This window comes from Rhinoderma darwinii, chromosome 13 (genome assembly GCF_050947455.1).
Source record: "Rhinoderma darwinii isolate aRhiDar2 chromosome 13, aRhiDar2.hap1, whole genome shotgun sequence".
NCBI lineage: Eukaryota > Metazoa > Chordata > Amphibia > Anura > Rhinodermatidae > Rhinoderma > Rhinoderma darwinii.
The window spans coordinates 17,585,245-17,612,932 of NC_134699.1; the positions used below are offsets into that span (position 1 = coordinate 17,585,245).

General features: G+C 42.2%; 1 protein-coding gene across 2 annotated transcripts in view; it reads right to left on the bottom strand.

Moving 5' to 3' along the window:
* Positions 1 to 1,109: 1,109 nt before the first annotated feature.
* Positions 1,110 to 27,688, bottom strand: part of MEIOC (meiosis specific with coiled-coil domain) — a 40,015-nt gene continuing 13,436 nt past the window's right edge. The window contains exons 2-8 of one of the 2 annotated variants that reach the window (XM_075846346.1): positions 23,075 to 23,203; positions 21,053 to 21,192; positions 12,083 to 12,187; positions 5,917 to 7,585; positions 4,832 to 4,966; positions 4,018 to 4,201; positions 1,110 to 3,927 (exon numbers count right to left, since the gene is read on the bottom strand). In XM_075846346.1, the coding sequence (XP_075702461.1) occupies positions 3,752 to 3,927; positions 4,018 to 4,201; positions 4,832 to 4,966; positions 5,917 to 7,585; positions 12,083 to 12,187; positions 21,053 to 21,192; positions 23,075 to 23,203 (2,538 nt within the window). In that variant the 3' untranslated portion in view covers positions 1,110 to 3,751. The remainder of the gene's footprint in view (positions 3,928 to 4,017; positions 4,202 to 4,831; positions 4,967 to 5,916; positions 7,586 to 12,082; positions 12,188 to 21,052; positions 21,193 to 23,074; positions 23,204 to 27,688) is intronic. The other variant, XM_075846347.1, reaches the window with a different exon arrangement.

The following is a 27,688-nucleotide window of genomic DNA, read 5'->3' on the forward strand; positions in this document are numbered from 1 at the left end:
TTAGTGTCCCAACATCAAACCGCAAGGGTCTGGCAGCCCCACAGAAACTAAGATGCATGTTCAACAATTTCAACTTTTCTAAAGCTGGCCAGACGTTTGGCTAACCGATATTTCTTCCAACTCTACCATAAACATGCACGCTTGGCTCGGCTGAGCGGACAAGTTCATTTCAATGGCGAGAGGGAAATGAGCAAGGTGTCTGGCAGCGGTTTAACGCACGAGATTAAAGGATTGGGCATGCAGAAATCCCCCCCCCCCGAGACATCTCATCTGAGGATACATGTGATTGTGGACCAATCCTGCTGAAATCGGGGGGCTTTAGCCACCTTCTATCTTATGCGTAGGGCCAGCTATAAATTGTATACAGATCCTACCTACGTGTCTTCCACAGCATAGCTAATGCAACTGGCCACGTTTATACTTGTGTATTTGGCAGCATTATTTGTAAGCCTAAACCTGGAGTGGAACATAAACACTAGAATGGCAAGCTTTAGGGTATGTACACATGGCTTATTTTCAGCCGTTTTCTGGGCCGTAAATGCCCCAAAAACTGCTAAAAATACGGAGGCTGAACGTCTCCAAACATCTGCACATTGATTTCAATGGGAAAAACTTTGGTTCATTCGTAAACAGGAGTGCATGTCACTTCTTGAGCTGTTTTTCATTGGGTCAATAGAAAAACAGCTCCACAAATGGTCATAAAAAATGTATCAAAAAACGCTTGATGCATAAAAAACGGCTGAAAATCAGAGGCTGATCTCTCTTGAAAACAGCTCCGTATTTTGCTTGCCGTGTGAACATACCCTTATATTTCCATGTTTTCAACCTACTCCTGGTTTGGGCTTACAAATAATGGTGCAAAAATACTGACCAAAATACGCACGTGTGAATGCGGCCTTGTTCGGTGCAGAAAATAGGGCTCCCTGAAGACATAAAAAGTGCGGGTTTTGCCGTTTAAAGGCGATAATTCAGTCCATTCGAATTTTATTTAAAATTGTACGTTTTTAGCAGACTTGTACCCCAGCAGAATGTCACATACACCAGTAAACCTTGTTACCTTCACACAGCAGCGCTTTTGAAATTCTTAAAAATAAAGGGGACATGCTACATTGCAGTTAACATTTGCATTTTTATTTTTTTTAGAATAATAAACATTGTTTTGCTATAAGCCAAACACAGAATAACCATTGCAGCACTTTTCTACAACATAACTTGTTTGTGCATTGATCCATCAAAAACAATGTATAGCTGAAGTGTAACTAATTCATCAAAACGTCATATTTATGAAAAGATGATCAAAGCAAGCTAGAAATACATTTCTGACCGTCGGACCACATCTCTAGGAGAATTTGCTAAAGTCTACATGAGAAGAATTGACTTCACAACGCTGTGCCCAGCTCAGAAATCCGTTCTATCTGGATTGGCATTCGCGTCTGAATCTCAATAGGTGGGTCTGAACGTATTGATCAAGTAGGCTGTGCTCACGCAAAGGAAATGTCTACAACTTTTCTTTTAAGTAGAGGTACAATTCTTAAAGCCAAAACAAGTCTATCAACTGCGTTACATTGAGGAAAAAAAAGACTCATGGAAACTTTCTAAGGCTTCATGCACACGGCCGTGCCTGTAATTACCACCCGTAATTATCGGCACGGCCGGCCGCGGACAGCTGGCCGTGCTCTAAAGTATAGGACGTCCTATACGGGAAGGTGTCAGTCGGCCCTAGAAATGAATGGGCCGGTAATTACGGACGATTTTACGGTCGGGTGCATGGGGGCCTAAGTTCTGAAATAAAATCGTTAAAGAAGTTGTCTGTTTTCAGACATCCTAAATGTTCTACACTAATCAGGTGGGCGCAGGAAAAACGGTGCATAGCAGCCTGTCCATGATCTTACAATTGATGTCTAATAAGTTGTAGTGTAACCTATGTCCTGACTTCATAAACCATCCTGGTGCAGCTTAGGTTCACCTAAGGACTCGTTCACACTTGGCTGTTTTTAGTGCTTCTGGCCCCTGCCAGCAGTCGGATGTAATATGTAAGTAAAGAAGACCGCCCAGAGCCGCATGCTTTCTAGCACATGTATTAGTGGTCTCTTGAAACTTTAGTGTATCTTCAGATGGGAACTTGTTTTTAGGAGAGAAGGGAATGAGCCCATCTCATTAAGATCACATCAGTTTTATAAGTGGTTGTCAGAACATAGGGACGCTGTTTGTGATCAGCCACACCAAAGGATAAGTCATGGTTTCCACTTACCCATTAAAGGTAGAATTCTGATTGTTTGGTCATTTAAAAACCGATAAAATGCAATTCTGCATGGAATGCAATAATAGAGCTCTATTCATTGCATGAAATATATAAGCATGGTTTGCTAAATCAACATTACTTTCCTTTATAATCAGTCATCTAAAATGGGTTTGGAATAATATTTCTAATTTACCAACTTTGTTTTAAGAATGTGAATGAATAAATACTCTGATCCTTTAAATACATCTCTAATGAAATGATGGCGTGCAATGTTTGTGCTTGCTTCCATACACACAGACAATTAAACTTCCAGTCACGGACGATCTGAGAAACATGAAGGTTTTCATGTAAAAAAACAAATGCAGACAAGTGAAGCATCTGACCACTGCAACCTATCAAAATGCAGCTTTCAATTTTTAAGTGCATGTTCGGTAATAAAATAAATGATCTGAATGCTTGCTGTAGGTAATGTCTGCAGTAATACATGTACATGAGGCCACGTGAGTATTACTGAACCTTCTGGTGTGGAAGCTTTCCTGAAGCTGAGATGGCAAGATATCTGCCAAACTAGGAGCCCAATGGAGGATTCTCTGCACTTTAGACTAACACAATAAATATTAATGTCTTCATTGTTTGTATAGTTCTGCTTTTCCCCGTAAAAATAACTGGAATGCCAGAGTTTCATAGCAGGATAAAGCCAAACCATAACTGAATGCTGAGCTAGACTGCTTAATGCCAAGGTTTCTTAGTAGATCGGCATCCTTGCAGCCAATCTAATAGCAATTGGGTAGTTGAATTATAAAAAAAAAAAAATACTATCTTGCTTATAAAACAAAGAGCAAACTAACAAGTGGTTTTGGTCCATCTGAATAAACTAATTGAACTTAAAAGAACAGGCTGAGCTCTGCCTGGACTCCTGACATTCCCCTCCCCCTTCCTTTCTTCAGGTCATTCAATTGACAAGTTTCACCCCTATATGTCACAGGCATCAGGGTATGAGATGGTCGGTGCATGACACGTCCAGGTGCGAGGACATATAGTGAGACGGGGGATGCAGTTAAGTTCACGGTTTTTTTTTTTTCCCCTCTACGTTCTGTGTACATTTCAGGATATGCTCCCGACATATAAGCTGAATGTGTCGGGTATAATGCCTATCTGTATGGCATACGGTAGCGTGCTTCGGGCTATAGTACTACAGTGGGAGTGGGGAAGAAACAGGAGTCCAGGTTTTGAGTTTAGCCAGGTCAATGTCTTTAAAGTAAATGAACGAATAGCTTAAAAAACACAGATTCCGAATATGTAATTTTTCTGTCTGTAGGGACTTGCCTTCACCCATAGTAAAGCTGTGGACGGCCCGTGCGGTGTATGCTAATGAAGCCCCTGCATGCAGCAAGTTGCGGGCTCACAGCTAGACATATTCGGAATCTGTCTGTTTAGGCGATTTACTCATTACAGTAGATAAGGGGGGTTTTCGTGGTGACAGATTTCCTTTAACTGTAATCAAGATACTCAATTCTGATCATTTGATTTCGCCTCCGTGTGCAGGGTTTGCTCCACTTCCCCAGTACCTTGTGCCGGTGGGGGTAACTTTGGCGTGGTCATTTGCAGGGCACACCACAGCGCTGTTCGAGCTTTACGTGTTGCTATAGCCATTTCTCTAATTGAAGAGGCGAGAATGAAGACATCTGTTATGAGATGAAAGAAAGGTGAAGTTTCTTATGTGGATTCTGGATTACGAAGTATAAACTTGTTACTCAAACACTTTTTATTTTTACCTCTGTCGTCATTATGGCGAGGTCTCCCACGCTTCTGATGATGATTTGGTGTATTCATAATCTCATTCTTGCGTCGGGCTTGTACATTGTGAATGGCCTCTAAGCAGCGGTCTAGCGTAGTGGTGACGTTTGCATTAAGAGGCGTGCTACGAAAGCGTTCCATTTTACCCAGCAGAGTTACCACCTTGTACACCAAAGATAATGCAGCATTAGAACCGACATGTACAGACATGTTTAACCATTACATTTAGAAACCATGCATTGAAATCAGGAAGGCTCTCTCTTGCAACAATAGAAACAAAGGATCAAATAGGTTAAAATCCAACCGGTTGGCTCCTTGTTTTATTTGACAGGAGATGTCAAAGAAGAAGACTTGAGGCCCTTTTACTCGGGCCGGAGTTGCTATCAGTGTGTGAAGAGTGGGAGAAGAGGGTTGCATTGACAATCCAACACAATGGGCAGCACTTTGAACACATTTTATAAGTGGTCAGAAACTTGTAAATAACTCATGAAAGAATAAAGTAACGTTAAAACCAAGCACACCATTGTTTTTCTTGTGAAATTCTCGGTAAGTTTGATGTGTCAAATGACCCTCTTCCCATTGAAAAAACTAAAGTTGGATACAAAATGGCCGACTTCAAAATGGCCGCCATGGTCAACACCCAGCTTGAAAAGTTTCCCCCCTCCCATATACTAATGTGCCACAAACAGGAAGTTAATATCACCAACCATTCCCATTTTATTTAGGTGTATCCATATAAATGGCCCACCCTGTACAGACCATCAAGCAGTAGACAAGAAGTATAGGTCTTACTCTAGCTTGTTCACGTAACTGATCCACTATCAAACGGTCAACTCTTGAGGGGTTGGAAGTCAGCCTTGGGATAGGAGTATTGTTTGTGCTGGAAACTTTCTTCCCCGGGAAATGTTTTGTGAGGATAGCTTCCGTCTGAAACAGATAAATATAACATCATAATTACCACATTGTAATTACATATCATTTTTCTACATCCATAACATGAAAAAGACTCAGATGACTGGCAATTTAAAACCACTTAAACTAAAGGGCCACATGTTAACCACTCTATACCCTCTCTATTACTGAAACCCAGTACTATTATATGGGCAGCTTGCTGTTCGTGAATGTTAACACAGTTTATAGAATCCATCTGTGAAAAGCAATGTTTCTTCAATCAAATGACTATAGACACCCATGATGCCATCTTCCCCTGCCCTTTCATACATATAAGTAAACGGCAACTGTAATCTAATGGCCAGCTACATTAAAGTACATACAGATTGGCACCCTGTGCCAATCCTACTGTCGGGTTTGGGGAGTCCCAGCAGTCAGACGCACACGATCAAACATTTACGGCATATCCGTACGAAGACTCCTTTAGGTACATCTAAAAATATGGATTAAGTGTAACTAAACCTTCAAACTTCTGACATGTCATATGTTTTGATCGGTGCGGGTCTGAGCACTGAAACCCCCACCCATCGCTAAGCGGCAGAAGTGCTTGTGTGTCCAGCTTAATTTCTGATAGTCTTTTTTCGGAAAGCCGGTGAAGCGGTGTACGGGCCCATAGATTTTCTATCGAGTTCGGACACCGTTACATCGTCTTTCTGAGAAAAGCCGGTCAGAAACCAAGCATATCAGCGCTCACCCAAGCACTTCGTTCTAGCGATCGGTGGGGGTCTCAGTGTTTGGACCCCCACCGATCAAAACTCCTGACATGTCAGAAGTTTGTTGAAAGTTTAAAAGCTAAAAAACTTATCAAGCACAAATGTGTACCCACAAATATCTGTTGCCAACTAGAGGCAAAGTACATAATGTGCAAATATTTCATTAGGAATTCAATGACATAGAGCCCAATATAGCCCTTTCTTTGTACATACCTTTTTCCTTTCCTTTTCTAGAGATCTACACTGGTCGTAACAGTCATCCAGACGAAGGTGAAGTTCACTCGCAGGTATACTTTTGGGCTTCAATGACCTCTGAGTGCTTACCATAGCAGTCATAGCATGAAGGGAGGCATTGCTTTGTAAGCGATCACTGAGTTGTGGCCATACTTGGCTCTGTTTTTGATAAGAATGTGGATCATGGCTGTCTATCATTGGGTGGATGCTGTAACCCAAGTTATCAGAAATGGGTGACCTGAAGTTACTGGAAGAAATGACATTAAAGTTGCTAGCCATGTCACTCATCGTCAGTCCATTGGATAAATACATATTCTGTGGGTGGGTTACTTTGCTGCTATTCAGTGACTTATGATCAACACTTCCATTTCCTAGATTACTGTATCCAAGAGCACTGCTAAATAACTCCTTGTAGTTACGAGCCATGCATTCAACGTTCTTATCCTGCAAACTAAGTGACATATTCGGCTTTTCTGAAACGGTCTTGACGATTCTGTCTGAAGAGTTGTATAAGCCTGATATATTCTCATAGATGCCATTTAAAGTCTTCAGCCTTTTCTCAGCCACAGACTCAAACTTCTGTTCCTGTGCAGTTCTGTCAAACCTTTCCATCGTCTTGTCAGCACTATTATAACCATAGTCTAGTGATGAATATGTGCGATTATCACAGTGAAGACTTTGGGCACTGCCACCAGGTATGAGCGGAGAACGTGAATTTGAATGGTTGGAAACAAATGCAGGATTTTTTTGAGAAGTCGATAAAAGACAACCTGACTTGACCTGATTGTTGTACGTGTTTTGAGAGTTTCTCTCAGTCTGGCCATTGGTCCATGATAACTTATCTGAGCTATTGTACGACATGGAGGGCATAAAGTTGGAAGACTTTACAAAGTCTGAATTTTGGAGTTCCAGTCTGGGTGTGAGGTTTTGAAAATGATCAGTAAAAGCCATATTATTACCACGCAGAGTTTTCATTCCATAATCTGGTTTGTGATCGTACTCGGGCGCATATGTGCAATCTCTCAGAAAAGATCTATCTGATACTAGGCGTGTAGTTTTGGGTATGTTAAACTTTTGGTCTGGAATAAAATCGTCAAATGTTTGGCAATTCTGTTTTGCTTGGAGTAAGTTACTGATACTGTATGTATCTGCATCTAAGACAGGTAATTCAGATGATAAATTCATGCAACTTTTGACATCCTGAAAGCCAATCACAGTGCATTTATTGTGCATGGTTTTACCATGATTGCTCATATCATGCCTACCAAGATCTACTTCAAAGTTATACTTGTTTAATGATGAAACCAATGGATCCCTCTTCTGAAGGGAGTCTTTGGGTGTTTCAGATAAGAAGAATCTATTCGGATGAGAATACCCATGTGTATTTATTTTGTCATTTACACTATAACTGCGTGGAGTATCAGTCGGGCATTGATATAGCCATTGTTCGTCTTGCTCCAAATGTTCCTGCTCATGGTATAAATCATCCACATGTGTTTCTGTACAGAGGACACGCTCTGCACCATATAAACCGTGTTGCAGACTTATCAGATCCTCGGATTGTTGAATGTCTGGGAATAACTCCAGGTGATCAGATAGTTTATTTATACTCGATGGCCACGCAGGCTTCCGGAAAGAAGAGCAAAACCTATTAAGAGCAATGAAACAAAAGGAAATGAGATGGCTTGGATGATTCTTTTATTCTACTCTCGTTAATACTTAGCAACACAATAAAAATGTCAATCTAGTACCCAAGAGCGTATATAAGCTTTACAGCAGTGACTGGGTGACCTTCCTACAATATATATCTACACCGTCTAGCCATAACATAAAACGCCCTGCCTAATACTGTGTTGCCAAAACAGCTCTGACCGGTCAAGGCAACACAAGACCTCTGTAGGTGTAATGTGGTATCTGGTACCAATATATGTAACTTGTGACGGGACCTTATGAATCGCACTTGTTTTTCCAGCACATCCCTCAGATTTTCGATCGGATTGAGATCTGGGAAATTTTGAGGCCAACGCAACACCTTAAACTCAATGTCACGTTCCTTAAGCTATGTGGCAGGGGGCATTATTCTGCTGAGAAAGGCCACTGCCCTTCGAGGAATACCGTTGCTAAGAAGGGGGTGTACTTGATCTGCAACCATTTTTAGGTAGGTGATACGTGTCAAAGTAACATCCACATAAATGCCAGGACCCAAGGTTTCCCAGCAGAACAATGCCTTGTCTTTTTCCCGTGGTGCATTCTGGTGTTATCTCTTCCGCTGGTAAGTGACGCTCATGGCCTTCCACATGATGTAAAAGAAAACGTGATTCATCAGACCAGGCCACCTTATTCCATTGCTCCATGGTGCAGTTCTGATCTTCACGTGCCCATTGTACGTGCTTGCAGCGGTGGACAGGAGTCGGCATTTGAACTCTGATTGGTCTGCGGCTACCTGGCCCCATATACAGCAATTTGTGCTACAGTATCTCGTCTGTGGGATTGAACCAGTCGAGCTAGACTTTGCTCTCCATTCGCATCAATAAACCTTGGGAGCCCATGACCCAGTTACCGGTTAACTGGCTATCTATCCTTGGTATACTTTTGGTAGGTACTAACCACTGCCTACCGGGCACACCCAACAACACGTTTTAAAGATGCTCTGACATATCACATGGTGTATTTAGTCAATGTTATATTTCCCCTATTTGTCTGCATATCGGGCTATAGTGACGACTCAATGACCACTGATCCAGGGAAAACCGTGCTGGCACAGATGCTGTAACTGGCACATAAACTATCATACCACATCACTTTTGCTGCACACTATACACCGTGCAATAATACACATATTTGTTATGGGACTATGTGATATCTCAGGGGGGCTTTACATGTACAGCTCCTGTTCACAGAGGGCAAGAAAAACATATGGACTTATTTTTTTTCTATGGAAATTTGCAAGAGTAGTGCATACAGTATGTAATGTTAGGCGGGATCGGGAAGGAAGAGCGGTGTTGGGGTACGTTTGTTTAACTTGAAAATCTCAATAAAAACACACAGTTAAAAAACCATATATGCTCTGACCCAGTTGTCTAGCCTTCAGCTTGGCCCTTGACAAAGTCGCTCACATCCTTACACTCGCCCATTTTGCTGCTTCCAACACATCAACTTCAGGAACTGACTGTCCACTTGCTGCTTAATCTATCCCACCCCTGGAAAGGAGCCATTGTCACGTGATTATCAATGTTATTCACTTCACCTGTCAGTCATGTTAATGTTATGGCTGGACGGTGTTTACATACATGTATACCCTATTTTTCAGACTACAAGACGCAGTTTTTAAGCAAGAATAAATCTTGCTAAAAAGTCCCTGCGTCTTACACTGCAGGTGTCCGCTGTCTTTTACAGAGGACCCGCTGCTCTAACGGCCAGGAACAGCAATTTCGCTTTTCCTAGCAGTTTAAAGGGGTTGTGCCATAAAACACATGTATCCCCTATCTACAGGATAGGGGATACATGTGTGATCGATAAGGAGAACGTGGACCGAAAGTCACCAAGAGCGCTGCATGAGAAGCTGTGACTTCCGCGTTCTGTGTCCGGCAGCTTCATAGAGATTAATTGGATTCTTCTGCGCATGCGCGACTGGCTCTCCATTGATCTCCATGAAGCTGCGGAACAGATAAGCCGGACACAAAACCCGGAAGTCCAGGCTTCTCATGTAGCGCTTTGGGTGACTTTCGGTCCCCATTCTCTTTATTGATCACACATGTATCCTGTGGATAGGAGATACATGTGTTTTACCCATTTAAGTAGTTAAATGCCGCGGTCAATAGAGACTGCGACATATATAGGGGTTTTTCTATGTGTCATAAATGTCAGATGCAGGTCCCACCTCTGGGACCCGCACCTATCTCTAGAACGGGGCTCCCTAAACCCCGTTCTAGCTTTCTGTGCTCTCCCGGCCACTTGGTTGTATGTGGAGTTACTGGAACAGCGTAACTCGTCGTGCTACGCTGTTTCTGTAACTCCCCATAGAACTGAACAGTAGTTATGGAAACAGTGCAGCTCGCATGCAACGCTGCTTCCGTAACTGGCATTCACTACTATGAGAGTTAGGGCAACAGCGTATCTCAGCGAGCAACCAAGTGGCCGCTGGTTCACGTCTCCTAGGGGAACTAATAAAATGTGTACAAAAATAATTTAAATGTTAGTTAACTTTTCAGGAGTGTAAAAACAATAAAAAAATATTAACATTCGGTATCACTGCATCCATAAAAGCCTGATCTATTACAATATACCATTATTTAACTCGCACGGTTAGTTTAAAAAATGTAAACATCAAAATGGTTTTTTGGTCACCTGAGCGCTTAAAAAATTAAATAAAAAAAAGTGATCAAAAAAATCGTGTGTACCAAAAAAATGGTGTCCTCTAAACCACAGCTCGTCCTGCAAAAAAAAAAAGCCCTCACCCCGTTCAAATCGATGAAAAAAAATATAAAAAACATTTTGACTCTTAGGGTATGTTCACACGGCCTATTTACGGACGTAATTCGGGCGTTTTTGCCCCGAATTACGTCCGAAAATAGCGCCTCAATAGCGCTGACAAACATCTGCCCATTGAAAGCAATGGGCAGACGTTTGTCTGTTCACACGAGGCGTAATTTACGCACCGCTGTCAAATGACGGCGCGTAAATAGACGCCCGCGTCGAAGAAGTGACCTGTCACTTCTTTGGCCGTAATTGGAGCCGTTATTCATTGACTCCAATGAATAGCAGCGCCAATTACGTCCGTAATTGACGCGGCGTTCAAGAGCCTGCACATGCCGGTACGGCTGAAATTACGGGGATGTTTTCAGGCTGAAACATCCCCGTAATTTCAGCCGTAACGGACGCCCTCGTGTGAACATACCCTTAGAATGTGGTGAAACAACAGAACAAATAATTTTTTAACAAATCATTTTTTTCTTATCTTCTGTTGTCTAAAACCTGGATGCGTCTTATAGTCCGAAAAATACGGTATATATGTTTATGATTCATATTAATGTGACTATGAATTTTGGGTGGCAATAGGTTCTTAAAGTGTTAACTTTAGCTATTACAGTAATGTATATATCATGCTCTTCACATCTTCATCTGAGATTTGCCATCACTGTCTGAAGAACATTTTAAAATCAGAAGCAGATTTAAAGAGAAGCAGGTAAATGCTGTCAATAGAAGTAGATTAGTATTTGGGCCCAGAATGTAATAATCAGAAGGAATGTTACTATAGAAAGTCTCATTTCTCCGTATTATGTAAGAAACCTGGAAAAAGGTCTGGGTTGCTGGAGTGTAAGAGAAAAGTAAAGTTCCACTCCATCTTTAGGACAGTCCAGGGTTTGGGTCATTAGCTGCCAGCTGTGAAGGCTCCTCTAAGAAAGGTGAGATCTCCTCACACAATGCTCCCAGTCTGAGGAGGACAGGCATTGCCAACCTGTGGGAGTCAAAAGTTCTGGTAAGAACATATGTTTGTTGTGAGGTGCTGTGCAGAAGGCCTGTCACCCTGATAGTTAGGGAAAGCTATATGTTTAGTTAAGAGGCTGGATGGCCTAGGGTTTATTTTTGTACTGTTTTGTTAAAACTGCTTTTAATGTATGCAGACAATAAGGCTATGTTCACACAGAGTTTTTTTGCAGGCGGAATTTCTGCCTCAAAATTGAGTTTGGAAGTTTGAGGCAGATTCTCCTCTCCATTCACGCCGATTTTTTTTATTTTTTTTTGCAGCGTTTTTCGCCTGCAGCCATTGAGCGCAGCGGGCATAAAACGCTGCGAAATACGCTTTCTCTGCCTCCCATTGATCTCAATGGGGGGTCAGAGGCGTAAACGCCCGAAGATAGGGCATGTCCCTCCTTTCTCCCGTGAGGTGGTTTTACTGCTCGAGGGAGGAAACCGCCCCACGACTCCCATTGAAATCAATGGGAGGCATTTTAGGGCCGTTTTTGATGAGTTTTGCGGTGCGGTTTCCGCGTCAAAAACTCTGTGTGAACATAGCCTAAAGCTAGTTTTGGCCAGTTTAAAACTGTTAGAGTGAAAATTTTCAAGTGTGCCACCCACCTTGAGCCCGGAGATGGCAATCCTGTGAGCTAACTTACCCCAAGTTTATATCCCAAATAATACATACCCTCCATCTAAGACTGACTGTGCTTTGTCTGGCTCATCCAGAATATTTGATACTAGGCCATTAAGATCAGCCTCACTTCCATACTTGCTCCATTCAGTTTGAACCCTAAGAAGTTAAGAAAGTTAGTTAACTGTATTGTAAAAAAACATTAGAAAAGTGTCAAATGTATGGAATGCAATGTAGTTTTGATATTTAATAACTTAAGTTCACATGTTTGCATATATCCGATACAGACTGTCCGCATAACAGTGTATGTTGAAATATGGGGAAATGGAGGAAAAAAAATCTCTATATGCGGATGATATTTTGATATACCGGACAGACACTGAGAACATCTCGTTACCACAGACTCTGGTTACTGACCTGTCGGAGTCCTTCTCTTTTAAGTGGGCAAGGGACTTAAATACCTGGGAACCTGACTTCCCAGTGATCTATCTCGCCTTTATGCGGTGAACTTTCCCTCACTTCTTCAACGTATAAAGGCAGACCTGGATTCTTGGACATCGGGCACCTTTACCTGGTTTGGTAGGTGTGCGATTTTTTTTTTTAAAATGAATTAACGGATTCTGTATCTTCTACAGGCCCTACCGATACATATCCCACGCCCGTTCTTTCAATCCCTGCTATCCCTTGTGCACAAATTCATATGGGCAGGGAAACCGGCGCGTGTTGCCCGATCCTTGCTTTTTCGTGTAAAGGAGGAGGGGGGGAATTGGTCTACCGGACTTTGTCTCCTACCATCACGCCTCCCACTAGACACAAATTTTAGATTGGTTCCGACATGGCGGGAGTAAAGAATGGGTATCTATGGAACAGGCTTTTATGACAGTCCCCTTACAGGAACTACCGTGGTTGGGTGGACATGTTCCCCTGGTAGCGCGGACACACCCGACAATAGACCCCAACCTTGCAGTTGCGGCACGGGTATTTCCCCGGGCAGAGTTCTCGCCGCCCCCCTCCCCGAAGTTCCCGATTTTGGCCAATCCTGCTTTTCCACCGATACTGGACAGTGGCCCATTTCAGCTATGGTTGAGGGCAGGTAAGGGACGGGCCACACACTTTTTGCAGGATGGGAGGTAGATGTCGAGCGCTCAACTACAGTCTTTGTCTGACCCAGTCCATTTCTCGGCGTGGCAGGTCACCCAGTTGCGGCATTTCCTGGCGTCATTAGAACATCCTGCGGCAAAACCGCGAGATTGCTCCCCATTTGAACTCCTTTTTACAGGCTTGGGCACGACCCGTCACTCGTTGTCCAGACTTTACATTCTCTTGATCTCACCCTCCAATTTGCCTCCACCCCCTTATCTGCTTAGCTGGGAGAGGGACTTGGGCGAGACATTCACTCCTGAACAAAAGGAACGCCTGTTCACCATGACACATAAGTCCTCCTTGGCCAGCAGATTTCAGGAGGCAGGGTTCAAGATTCTGTCCCGTTGGTATAGGGTGCCTTCCAGATTGCATGCAATGATCCCTGCAGCCTCGCCATTATGCTGGAGATGTGGTGACCATGTGGGTACAATCGTGCATATTTTTTGGGACTGCCCACTCCTGACTGGGTTCTGGTCCGAGGTGTGGCGCATTGCCTCGAAATTTACAGATTTCCCCCTCCCACGATCCCTGGGCCTCTTCCTGCTCCATCTGTGTGAGGTCCCCCTGTCTACGTACAGACGCTCGGTAGTTCACCATTTGGTGAACGCGGCTAGGGCGTGTGTTCCTGCACTGTGGAGACAATCCTGTCACCCGTCAGTGGCATGTGGTTCGGCAAGATTCAGGAGATCATGAGAATGGAGGACCTCACGGCATCAATGAAAGGGTCCCATGCTTCCTTTCTCAGAACATGGCGTGAATGGATCAGATTTCAATCAACTGCGGAATATAAGACCATCATGGCCTCTTGAATTCACACCTAGATCTGGTGCGTCAGGTCATCTCCCCCCCCCCCTTTTTTTCCCTCCTTCCTACTGTCTCAGCTTTTCTTTTCCTTTTCCTCTTACTGTTCTCATGTTCGCTTCTGGAGTATTATGCACGGCTGCGGGTTCAGGGTGCATATCGGAGATTCTTTCATATTTGATTCAAGCAATGCAGTAATTTTATGTGATCCCATGCACTTAGGTCCTGCTGATAGCCGACCTGTGGCCTGTTGACTGTTATGCACTGGCATTTCCCAATTGTGTTGTGTATCCTTTTGTATTACAAAATAACAAAATGAAAATAAAAGAATTTATAAAGAAAAAACGGCCGCGTAAAAAAACTTCTCGTAAAAAAGTGCATGTCACTACTTGACCCATTTTTCATTGACTCAATAGAAAAACGGCTCCAAAAACGGCCGTAAAAAATGCAAGTTGCTTAAAAAAACTGCTGAAAATCAGGGGCTGTTTCCATTGAAAACCGCTCCGTATTTAGTCGTTTTTTGTTAAGAGTGTGAACATAGCCTATGCCTGACCGCCCAGGTGTCCGTAACAGCCCTAGTAGAATGGGCCGTGACTCAAAGGTGAGAAACTTTACCCTTGAACCGATAGGCTTCTGAAGTCATAAACCAGATTAAGCCCGCAATGGTGGCCTTGAATGCTTCTAGTCTGGTGTGTAGTCTTCAGAAACTACAAAAAAGAAAAAAAATTCAGAGGGCTGAAGGACTCTGTTGCGGCCAGATAGCTGTTGACTGCTCTGACCACTTCAAGGCAATGCATAGCCAATCCCTTAGATGCAATGGGGAGAGGCAGAAGGAAGGTGAACATTTTCTTGATTGATATAAAAGGCCGAAACAACTTTCAGAAGGGAGGATGGGACAGGCCGGAAAAAACCTTATCCCTAGGGATGCCCAAAAGGGCAACCGGTCCCAAAATCTGTCTAATGGAAGTGTTGGCCACTAGGAAAGGAAACTAAGGGAAAGCCCCCCAAGACCAAATTGAGATCCCAAGGCTCAGTAAGAATTCTGAAGGGAAGGACTGTATGAGCCATTCCTACAGGAAACTCTGGATAGAGCAGAAACCTTACCCATAATGAATGGAAGGCAATCAAAGTCCCAGATCGAAGCCTAACTGAAAGAAGTACAAGATCCTAGGTGTGGAACATAACATTGGATGTAAACTATGCTGTTCACACCAGGGAAAAAAAAGCCTTGCATGTACTGTGGTACACCTTGGCTGAATGAGGTTTCCTGGTCTTCAACATGGCCTGGATGACTGGCTAAGAAAGACTTCAGGCACCCAGAACCTCAGTTTCAACAGCGATGCCGTTAAAACACATGTGATGTAAAGTGGGGTGAAATGTCAAGGTGTGACTGCAAGCAGAATGACTAGGTCGGTGTAACCAACCCAGAGAGGCCAGTCTGCCACTACCAGGATTGTGGTTCTGCCTTCTCTCCTCGGTTTCTTGAGCACGCTGGGCAAGAGTGGTAGGGGAGAGATACTGGAAGGAGAACTCATCCCACATAGTGACCAGGGCAGTGACCCAAGTCAGGTAGGTTGGTACCTTCTGGTTGAGGCCCCACTTTTCGCAAAGGTGATGGAATATGTCTGGTTGAAGAGACAACTCTCTTTGATCCAGACCAAGTGCCTTTAACCATGTAGAGACCAAAAACTGCACCCTGCCTGGACAGACTGGCATCTGTTGAGACTGAAGGGGAAGAAGACTGCCCCAGTGTGATGACCAGCGAGGTCTCCCACCCGCACAACTCCTGATGAATCTGAAAGGGCAGGAAAACAGACTTGACTTATCGCGAAACAATCTCCCCCTGGAGAGGAATTTGTGCATTTGTAACTGCTTAGGTCGACAGCCTCCTTCCCAGCATCCGCATGCAGAAGTGGATGGAAGAGGGGGTATTCCGGCAAAGGGGTTTAAATCTTGTCCTCCAGGAGATGGACCCTTCAAGACCTGGTGTGAATGTTCATACCCAGAAACTCCATGTTCTGAGATGGGACCAAGAAGGATTTTTCTGCCTTGAAGATCAAGCCACACTTTTTAAGATGTCCAGTGGTTTTGTAGAGACTGTAAAGATTGTTCTGTTCTGAGGGAACCTTTGCCAAGAGGTAATCCAAGAAAGGGATGAAAGTGATTCTCTTGGCGGCAGAGAAGCGCAATGAGAATAGCCAGGACCTTGTTGAAAACCCGAGGCAAGCCCGAAGTAGAGGACGACAAACAGGAAATGTAGAAAATCTATCGCAAAACTAAGGAAGCGCTTGTGTGTCCTGTGATCGGGATGTGTAAGTATGCACAGCGACTATTGATGGAGGAGAGGAACTCTCCTTGTTCCAGTGATGCGACCACCATTCCATGCAAAACCTGTGAACAAACCAATTCAACTTCTTCAGATCTAGGATTGGATAGATTGATCAGTCCTTTTTTGTCTGTCACTTTTTATTTTCCCAAAACGTCTTTTTTTTTATTTAATAATGTAAAACAAGATCAGTAATAGTTGAAATGGCGTGCAGGCCAAATCGAAAGTAGTAATAATCAAGGTAACAGTACAATAGTGTTCTTATCAATAATGTAAAGCCAATTATGATACAAAATAATGGGGCTACAGACATAAGACAGAGTGTGACCTTGAATCCTGCTGCATATGTCAAAGGGTGGAGGAACCCCTAACAGTGATGTACATCGTGTAGTAGCATAAGAGTGAAACATTTTAGTAGTCTTTCAGCTCCAGGTGTTAAAACCAAAGAGCTAGATATGTGGGGCAGGTACGATCTGAGAAAATTAGTTGTGTTAATAGGGAGGAAGTCTGTGGTCAAGTAATGGGCATATTAAAATGTGTAATTAGTCCTATAATGCAAAACAGAGTATATCAGACAACACTAGTGGTATCAGACGTCCCCTGGGAGCCTACTAAGGCATAATAATCATAACAGGGCTTCAACATTTTGACTGGCACTTTGAAGAAATTCAAGTAGAACTCCTAAAACCATTCTGACTTACTGGGACGATGACCTTCTGTAAGAGCACGGAGTTAGAAGCTTGAGAAAAATAAAGTGCAATCCAGTGCACGATCCGAAGTTGATAGAAACAACCTTCCTGGGGGAAAGGTCCAGAATTCTAACTTGCAGCAGGTCGACACCACCTCTCGAACTTACGGGTCATCCACATGAGGAAGCCACGGAAAACGGCTCCGGGAAAGAACCATTCTGGAGCAGATTTTCGTCTAAATCTTCGTTGTGCTGTTCCTCTGTTATTCCCCCTAGAAAACTATGAATAAACGGACAATTCGGAGCTACCATTCCCCTTTTGAAAGGGGCGTGACTCTACAGTCTGGGACTAAGAATTGACTGAACAGTGTAATAACCAGCGGGTTGTGGACCCACTGTGCTACTTAACCAGTTTGACTGTGGGCCACCTCTAAGGGCGTTGTCTAAATATATTCCCTGTTGTTCACCGTTAACGCCTGTACGGGGATCTAGACTTCGCTGCGGGGAGACTACCAGGTTGCTGCCTCCTGAGGTGGTCCCGGGGTGAGTAGCAGCTGGCCCAGTGGACCAGTAGTTAACGGTGAAGTACACCATGGGTACATGCAATGGCAGCGTGGCAAGCATGTATAATATCGGAGGTCACAGTTCATAGCAGGCCTTCAGGCTCGCAGCACGATACAGGTATCAGGATACAGACTGACAGGTACGGACAGGATGCAGAAAGGAACCTTCACAGGAACAAACTAGGTTGCCCCAAGGTTGCTCGGGCGTCAGGTGACCAGTGAGGCTGTTTTAAGTATTCCCTGGGCCTCTAGAGATAGCGCAGAGCCGGAGCAAGGAGGAACACTACCGCAAGCAGCAGAGGGACCACAAGTTGGCGTGGAAGTTAAAGAGGCTCTGTCACCAGATTTTGCAACCCCTGTCTGCTATTGCAGCAGATCAGCGCTGCAATGTAGATTACAGTAACGTTTTTATTTTTAAAAAACGAGCATTTTTGGCCAAGTTATGGCCATTTTCGTATTTATGCAAATGAGGCTTGCAAAAGTACAACTGGGCGTGTATTATGTGCGTACATCGGGGCGTGTTTACTACTTTTACTAGCTGGGCGCTCTGACGAGAAGTATCATCCACTTCTCTTCAGAACGCCCAGCTTCTGGCAGTGCAGACACAGCCGTGTTCTCGAGAGATCACGCTGTGTCGTCACTCACAGGTCCTGCATCGTGTCAGACGAGCGAGGACACATCGGCACCAGAGGCTACAGATGATTCTGCAGCAGCAGCATCGACGTTTGCAGGTAAGTCCATGTAGCTACTTACCTACAAATGCTGATGCTGCTGCAGAATCAACTGTAGTCTCTGGTGCCGATGTGGCCGACACGATGCAGGACCTGTGAGTGACGTCACAGATCTGCACTGCCAGAAGCTGGGCGTTGTGAAGAGAAGTGGATGATACTTCTCATCAGAACGCCCAGCTAGTAAAAGTAGTAAACACGCCCCGATGTACGCACATAATACACGCCCAGTTGTACTTTTACTTTTCAACACGCCCAGTTGTACTTTTGCAAGCCTCATTTGCATAAATACGAAAATGGTCATAACTTGGCCAAAAATGCTCGTTTTTTAAAAATAAAAACGTTACTGTAATCTACATTGCAGCGCCGATCTGCTGCAATAGCAGACAGGGGTTGCAAAATCTGGTGACAGAGCCTCTTTAAGCAACTTTGTGGCGGAGACCGCCAGTAGTAACGGCACCAGCCGCCAGCATTACAGGCAGTGTCAGACCCCGTAGGGACATCCCCCCAACTGGTAATACGAAGTTTTTAATGTATTCATTCATTTGTTAGGAGAAATAGTGGACCGGTACAAACTAGAGTTCTAAGAAAAGGTACTGCAGAATCGTTATTTTATGGGAAATACAAGTAGTTACTAAAATGTCAGGAGAGATGACAAGTCCTCCATAAATACATATAATAGTGCGAACAACTTTTATCCATATGCCAAATTCGAGTAGGGGAAGAATGGAACGGGCTCACGGAGTGTGTTACAGCCAACCATTCAGAGTAACGAGTGGGATCTCGATCCCGCTCGTTTAACTCGTTAAATGCCGCGGTCAATAGCGTTCACGGCGTTTAAATTGTTAGAGGGGGCAACTCCCTTTAACAGCTCATCGCGCCCCCCGCAATGCAATTGAGGGGTGGCGATGGTTGCTATGGCTGCCTAATGAAGGCCCCCAGGTCCGCCATCTTTGTGCTCCTATTAAGCGCTGCGTCCTTTTCCCATTTTCCCCCTAGAGCATAGTAAAAAAATAAGTAAACAAACATAATTGGTATCGCCACATCCGTAAAAGTCTGAACTATTACAATATATCATTTATTTAACCCGCACGGTGTACGCCGCAAAAAAAATAACAAATGTAAATGCCAGAATCTCTTTTTTTTTTTTTTTTTTTTGGGTCACCACATCTCCCACAAAAAATGAAATAAAAAGTGATCAAAACGTTGCATTTACAATTTAAAAATGGTGTCATTAAAAACTACAGCTTATCCCGCAAAAAATAAGCCCTCCTACCACTTAATCGACTGAAAAATAAAGTTATGGCTCACGAATTTTTTTTTATTTTTTACTTGTAAAAGTAATAAAATATAGAAAAAAAACTATATATATTTGGTATCGCCGTAATCTTAATGACCCACTGAATAAAGTTAACATGTTTTAATTGCAAAGTCAATTCCCTAAAAACAAAGCGCAAAAAAACCATGGAGGAATCGCTGTTTTCATTTTCTACCCCACAAATAATTTCCCGTTTCATATGGCACAAGAAATGGTGCTACGAAAAACCACAACTCGTCCCGCAAAAATCAAGCCCTCATAGGACTATATCGACGTAAAAATAAAAAAGTTATGGATTTTGGAACGAAAATCTGAAAAATGGCTGCGGCGGGAAGGGGTTAAATCTGTGGCAAACTAAAGCGCTGCTTACCGGCCCTTTCATTTTAATTTTTTTATTGAAGCATTTTCAAATTTCATAGCAAATACAAAGATCACACACAAAGTATCCTAACAAAACAGTAAAAATAACGTAATGCACAAAAAACACATGGCAAAGGAAGTTTTTCTATATCGTAAAAGCGAAAAATCCCCCCTCCTTCCCCCATAAACACGGTTCTGGTAACTTTTGTAAGTAGCGTGAACAAATGACCCCGGAAGATTACCCCAAGTTAAGACATGAGTTGCAGCCCAGCAAGAGTGCCTTTCAATAGTTCCCTGGTATACTGTGTTGTGTATTGAAATGGTTTGACCAGGTCTGTTATTTCTGAGCAGTAAAGTGGGATTCAATAAAGATTTTCCATTTGGTGAACAGTTTCTCAGCCCCGGAGTCTTTTCGTCTTTTTTATTTCTACGCGCTTCAACCCCAATAAGATCTTTAATAGTGTCATAATCATATCTATTCCTGGTATATCCTTATCTAGCTATTTAAAAAGACCACGTATGGCTACCACTAAAACTGTGTACCACCAGGGGAGGAAGAGTATTCCTCTCCTGCCGACCTTCCTCATCTGGTCGTCTAACCCGGTGAAACGGAATTGTCTGAGGTGACATGGGAAGTCTTGTTTTCCAGTGATCAAATACATAGGTTTGGACTGTCTTCCAAAATTGTTTAGTGAGAGGACAGTCCCAGATCCCATGCCAAAGATTTGTTAGCGGGACATCACATTAGGGACAAGCAGTTATGCTATCCGGGAACGATGGGGATGGTAAGATAAATCCATATAAAGCTGAATGCATCAATTTAAAGTGTTTCTCTCATTTAGTATGACCTGCCGCACCTATTCCCTTCCTTCTAGTTTTAGCCCTCCTATGTCAGGATCTTAAGTCCATCTTTCCCACGTTTTGAACATAAATTTGGGATTAATTTTAAGGAAGTTGTCTCTGAGAGACCTATAAAGACCCGGAATAGATGCTCTATGATATTTTTTCATTCTTTATTTTCATACTTGCTACCACTTGAAATGGCAGGTCAATGATTAGAATGAACAGGTATTATGTGCGTCATGGCATGGACTCACTTGGTCTTGTCCTGTGTTGAAGCTGTTGGCTTAATTTCATCAGTGTTATCAGACCACGGTGTGTAGAAAATGGAAGATTCAGCACCGTTTGTAGAGTAGTTGGGACCATAATTCTGATGTAGGCTGAATGGTTCCTTACTCTGTAAAAGATTTGAACATTTTTAAAGAAAAGATCTGTATGCACAATTAATAAACTATTACTCAGGATTCTTTTTGCAGTGCTGTGACTTAAACAATACAAAATAAGACAAAGTGACATTTATCAAATATTGCGTGAAAAGACAATCATTTGCTTTAAAGGGAGTCTGTCACCAGATGTCCGTATTGAACTACCAACAGGCTATTATCGATTAGGCTAACCTGATTCTGACGTGTATTGCGTCTTTCCACAGAGTGCCTCCTTTTGTAGAGAAAGTTTAGTACACAAGTTTAGTCTGGTGACAGACTGCCTTTAACCCCCTCAGGACTGAGCCTGTTCTGGCCTTGTGGACGCAGCCACTTTTTTTCAAATCTGACGTGACAATTTATGTGGTAATAACTTGGTAATGCTGTTACCTATACAAGCGATTCCGAGATTGTTTTCTCGTGACATATTGTACTGTATGTTAGTGGAAAAATGTGATCAATAAATTCAGTATTTGTTTGTGAAAATCACAACTTTAGAGAAAATTTGCAAAAATGTAGCATTTTTTCTCCATTTAAATGTATCTGCTTGTAAGACGAGCAGTTATACCACACAAAATATAGTTACTAATTAACATTTCCCATATTTATACTTTATGTTGGCATCATTTTTTAACTTTTTTTTTTTTTCTCTAGGACGTTACAAGGCTTAGAACTTTAGCAGCAATTTCTCACATTTTCAAGAAAATTTCCAAAACCTATTTTTATAGGTACCAGTTCACTTCTGAAATGGCTTTGAGGGCCTTAGATTTTACAAACCCCCATAAGTCACCCAATTTTAAAAACTGCACTCCTCAAAGTTTTCAAAACAGCATTTAGAAAGTTTCTTAACCCTTTAGGTGTTTCACAGGAATTAAAGCAAAGTAGAGGTGAAATTTACAAATGTGGTGGTTTTTGTCGGAAAATCCATTTTAATTAACACAAAAGGTTTTACCAGAGAAACGCAACTCAATATTTATTGCCCAGATTCTGCAGTTTTTAGAAATATCCCACATGTGGTCCTAATGGACTCAAGCACCGGCCTCCGAAGCAAAGGTGCCCCCGAACTAAAAGCAGCAGTAAAATCCCCTCAGATGCTCATGGTCCCATCTGACACCAGCATCTGAGTGGTTAAATACTTGCGATCAGTATCTGCTCGCAAGCATTGCCGCTGGGTCCCTGCTGTGCACAAAGCAGAGACCCGGTGACTATGGTGCCCGCTCGGCTTCTGAGCGGGCGCCATTTTTAAAAACCCTTTCCCGACGTAAATAGGCATATTAGCGACGAAAGGGTTAATGGCTAAAATTTCGGCCTTTAGTACGAGTCAAACAGTCATGATGTATTTCATATGTCCTTGGCAGTCAAAGGGTTTAGCAGCACTGCAATTATTTCTAGTGCATGATGTCACTTGGAATCTGGGGTTGACATAACTTTGTGTTTTCAGTAAACTGGTGCCAAAATCTAATATGCATTCTATTTCCAACATACAAATTTACACAACCATTGCGTTGTTTTACAAAAATGATAAAGCTCGTATACGCCATAAAAATCTCCCGGCAATAATTATTTTATTTTTTTTAAAAGTCTTATGTAAATACACCCTTAGGGCTTTATTCAGACGAACGTTTATATAGTCCATGTGATGGCTGTTTTTTTAACAGCCCGTGAAAAAATAGGACATGTCCTATTTTTGTCCATTTTCATGGATCCCTCAATAGACAAGTCTATGAGAGATCAGTGAAAACGGGTCCCACACGGGTGCAAATCAGACGTGAAAAACTGAAGTTTTGCACACGTCAGGCTGGCCTATTTTGTAGCTTCTGTATGCAGTGGATAGTCTGATGTAATATTACAATATACCTGAGCTTTGGAGGAACTGTATGTGGAGAATGGTTTGGACAACGTACTGCTGGCAAAAACATCCATCGGTTTGCTCCCAACATCCATGTTACTCCAGCATCGGTTACTTGCTCTGTAGGAAGGGGTTTTCTATAATAGGAGATATAGAATACAATTAACTGAAGGGCAGTCACTGTTAACAGACGGATACAGCACAGACAATATGTATACTTAAGTTTACAGCATAGAATATGTAACAAGTGCTCACCGTCAATATGGGGAATATTTTATATTAAACAAGCACTCCCATAAAAATTTGATATTGCTTTGCCTGTTTGTAATCGGCATATTGTATAATTATTTACACACCAAGCGTCTAGTTTTCAAAACACAAGCTCTTTACGCCCCCCCCCCATCTCTAATCTGACTCGCCGATTCGCACAGCGTCTTATGTGAGGACCGGAAGCCAGTTCCTCTATAAGTCACATTCTGAGTCTCAAAGACTTGCATAGAGAAACTGGCTTCGGGTCCACACAAGATGATGTATGAATCGGCGAGTCAAATTGGAGATCACATGACCGGGTGGGGGGAGGGGGGGGGGGAACGGATCCTGTGTTTTGAAAACTAGACGCTTGAGTAAATAGATAGAATATACATGTACAAGATGCCCATTACAAACGGGCAAAGCAATAGAAATGTTCATGGTAGTGCTTCTTTAACCAATTCAGGACTGAGGCTGTTTTGGCCTTCAGGACACAGCTGACTTTTTTTCAAATCTGACATCTGTTACTTTATGTGGTAACTCCGGAATGCTTTTATCTATCCAAGCGATTCTGAGATTGTTTTCTTGTGACATGTTGTACTTTATGTTAGTGAAAAAATTTGGTCGATTTAAACTTGTTAATTTCTGAAACACCAAAATTTGCATTTTTCTAAAGTTAACCGTTTCTGCTTGTAAAACAGATGGTAATACCGCACAAAATAGTTACTAATTAACATTTCCCATATGTCTACTTTTATGTTTGCCTCGTTTTATGAATGTCCTTTTTATTTTTCTAGGACGTTACAAGGCTTAGAACTTTTGAGCAGCAATTTCTCATATTTTAAAGAAAATTTCAAAAGGCCATTTTTTCAGGGACCAGTTCAGTTCTGAAGTGGTTTTGAGGGCCTTCTATATTAGAAAATCCCCATAAATCACCCCATGTTGAAGACTGCACCTCTCAAGGTATTCGAATCAGCATTCACAAAGTGTTTTAATCCTTAAAGCGTTTCACAGGAATTAAAGCAATGTAGAGGTGAAATTTACAAATTAAATTTTTTTTGCCTAAATTAATTTCTAATAAAAAAAAAATTGTAACACAGAAGGTTTTACCAGAGAAATGCAACTCAATATTTTATTGCCCAGATTCTGCAGTTTTTAGAAATATCCCACATATGGTCCTAGTGTGGTAATGGACAGAAGCACCGGCCTCAGAAGCAAAGGAGCACCTAGAGGATTTTGGGCCTCCTTTTTTTTTAGAATATATTTTAGGCACTTTGTCAGGTTTGAAGAGGTCTTGTGGTGCCAAAACAGTGGAAACACCCCAAAAGTTAGCCCATTTTGGAAACTACACCTCTCAAGGAATTTATGTAGGGGTATAGTTAGCCCTTCGACCACACAGGTTTTAGGCTAAATATATTGGAATTAGTCTGTAAAAATCCTTTATTTTTTTTAAACATACAAATTTTTACAAGGAATAAAGGAAAAAAGAACCACAACATTTGTAAAGCAATTTCTCCTGATTACGGCAATATCCCATATGTGGTAATAAACTGCTGATTGGACCAACAGCAGGGCTCCGCAGGGAAGGAGCGCCATTTGGATTTTGGAGATCCGGTTTTGTTGGATTGGTTTTCGGTGCCATGTCGCGTTTGCAATGCCCTGGAGGGACCAAAACAGTGGAAACCCACCAAAAGTGACCCCATTTTGGAAACTACACCCCTCAAGGAATTTTTCTAGGGGTCTATTTAGCATTTAGAGCCCACAGGTTTTTTTTTGCAGAATTTATTAGAATTAGGACACGAAAATGAATATCAATATTTTTTTTTTCCACTAAAATGATGAATTTTCCAATTTTCACAAGGGATAAAGGAGAAAACATTTTTTTTTGTAAAGCAATCTTTCCCGAGTACGGATATACCCCACATGGGGTCATACATTTTTTCATTAGAAATGAATTATCCCTTTCAGGACTGATCCATTTTTTGCTTTCTTATTTTAGTTTTTCACTTTCCGCCTTCCAAGAGCCGTAACTTTTTTTTTTTTTTTTCTTTTTCCATCAGTAGAGTGATGTGAGGGCTTATTTCTTGCGGGAGGAGTTGTAGTTTCTATTGACACCATTTAAAGTACCATAAAATGTACTGGGAAACTGAAAAAAAATTATTTGCGGGCTGAAATTGGAAAAAAAGCTGATTACATTTTTTGGGGGTTTTTGTTTTTTTACAGCTTTTGCCCTGCGGTAAAAACAAAAAAGTATTAATTATTCTGCGGTTCAATACAATTCTATGGTGATACCAAATTTATATAGTTTTTTTTAAATATTATACTACTTTTACAAAGAAAAATCTAATTGTTCAAATAAAAATTGTTTTGTTTCACCACATTCTGAGAGCCGTAACTTTTTTTATTTTTCGGTTGATTAACCAGTGGGAGGTCCTACTATTTTTTGCAGGACGAGCTGTAGTTTTTATTGGTACCATTTTTTTGGTACATAAAAGCGAAATTCACACGAACGTGTGCGTTTTGCTTGCGCCAAAAATGCAGCGTTTTTTGCATGTTGCAGTTCCGTGTGTTTGGTGCGTGGCTGCTTGATTTTCGCGCATATGCCATCCTTATGACACACGGTTTTGTGGTTTAGAAAAATAAATGAACAACTTTTTATTCCCTTCATTTCTTGATCTGCTGCGCGAATCACGCGCAGCACACGGAAGTGCGTTCGTGTGCTGCGCGTGACTTTCACACACCCATTGACTTCAATGAGTGCGTGATGATCAAAAAAATCTCAAGTATAGGACATGTAGTGAGTTTCACACAGCGGACACATGATGCGTGAAAAACACGGAATGTCTCCATTGCCTTACATAGGTCTGTGCGACGCGCGTGATTTTCATGAGCATATCACGGACGTGAACTACGCTCCTGTAAATAAGGCCAAAAAGTTGTATTACTTTTTTTTTTTTTTTGAGAGCGAAGGTGACAAAAAACAGATTTTTTGTGGTTTAAATTATTTACGTTTTATACAGTGTTCACCGTGAGTTAAATAATGGTATATTGTAATAGTTCGGCCTTTTACAGACGTAGCGATACCGATTTTTGTTTGTTTTTTTTACATTACTTAAGAAGAAAAATGGGAGAAGGGTTTTTGTTTTTTTTAACTTGAAACTTTTTTTTTTTCTTTCTCACTACTAATAACTTTAATTCTTCTACACATTTTATTAGTCCCCTTAGGGGACTTGTACCAGCGATCATTGGATCACTGGTACAATACACTGCAATACTAATGTATTGCAGTATATTGTTGTTTTTACAGGCTTTTGTAACCGCACGATCGCTGTTCCTGTCCGTTCGTCCCGGGTGTTAGCTGTATGACACAGCTGACACCCGCAGCGCATGGAGCGAGCTCCGCAAGTGAGCCCGCTCCATACATCAACCCCTGCACCATGATGTGCAATTAAAGAGGCTCTGTCACCAGATTTTGCAGCCCCTATCTGCTATTGCAGCAGATCGGCGCTGCAATGTAGATTACAGTAACGTTTTTATTTTTAAAAAACGAGCATTTTTGGCCAAGTTATGACCATTTTTGTAGTTATGCAAATGAGGCTTGCAAAAGTCCAAGTGGGTGTGTTTAAAAGTAAAAGTCCAAGTGGGCGTGTATTATGTGCGTACATCGGGGCGTTTTTAATACTTTTACTAGCTGGGCGTTGTGTATAGAAGTATCATCCACTTCTCTTCAAAACGCCCAGCTTCTGACAGTGCAGATCTGTGACGTCACTCACAGGTCCTGCATCGTGACGGCCACATCGGCACCAGAGGCTACAGTTTACAGTTGATTCTGCAGCTGCATCAGCGTTTGCAGGTAAGTCGATGATACCTGCAAACGCTGATGCTGCTGCAGAATCAACTGTAGCCTCTGGTGCCGATGTGGCCGTCACGATGCAGGACCTGTGAGTGACGTCACAGATCTGCACTGTCAGAAGCTGGGCGTTCTGAAGAGAAGAGGATGTTAATTATTGCCTCATTTGCATAACTACAAAAATGGTCATAACTTGGCCAAAAATGCTCGTTTTTTAAAAATAAAAACGTTACTGTAATCTACATTGCAGCGCCGATCTGCTGCAATAGCAGATAGGGGCTGCAAAATCTGGTGACAGAGCCTCTTTAAGTCATAGTGTGCAATGGGGTTTATGCACAGCGGATGGTTCAAAGTGAATATTGCAGTTTTCCACTGATATGCCATTTTAGTGCATAATATTTTGCTTTTGAAGTGCAGATTTTGCTTGGTAGTTGTTCTGTTTGGGGTTTTGCTGGTATTTCAGTTTATACTGTGGGGGCATATGTAATCTGTGCGGAGTACATTAGGGTATAATAAGAGGGTA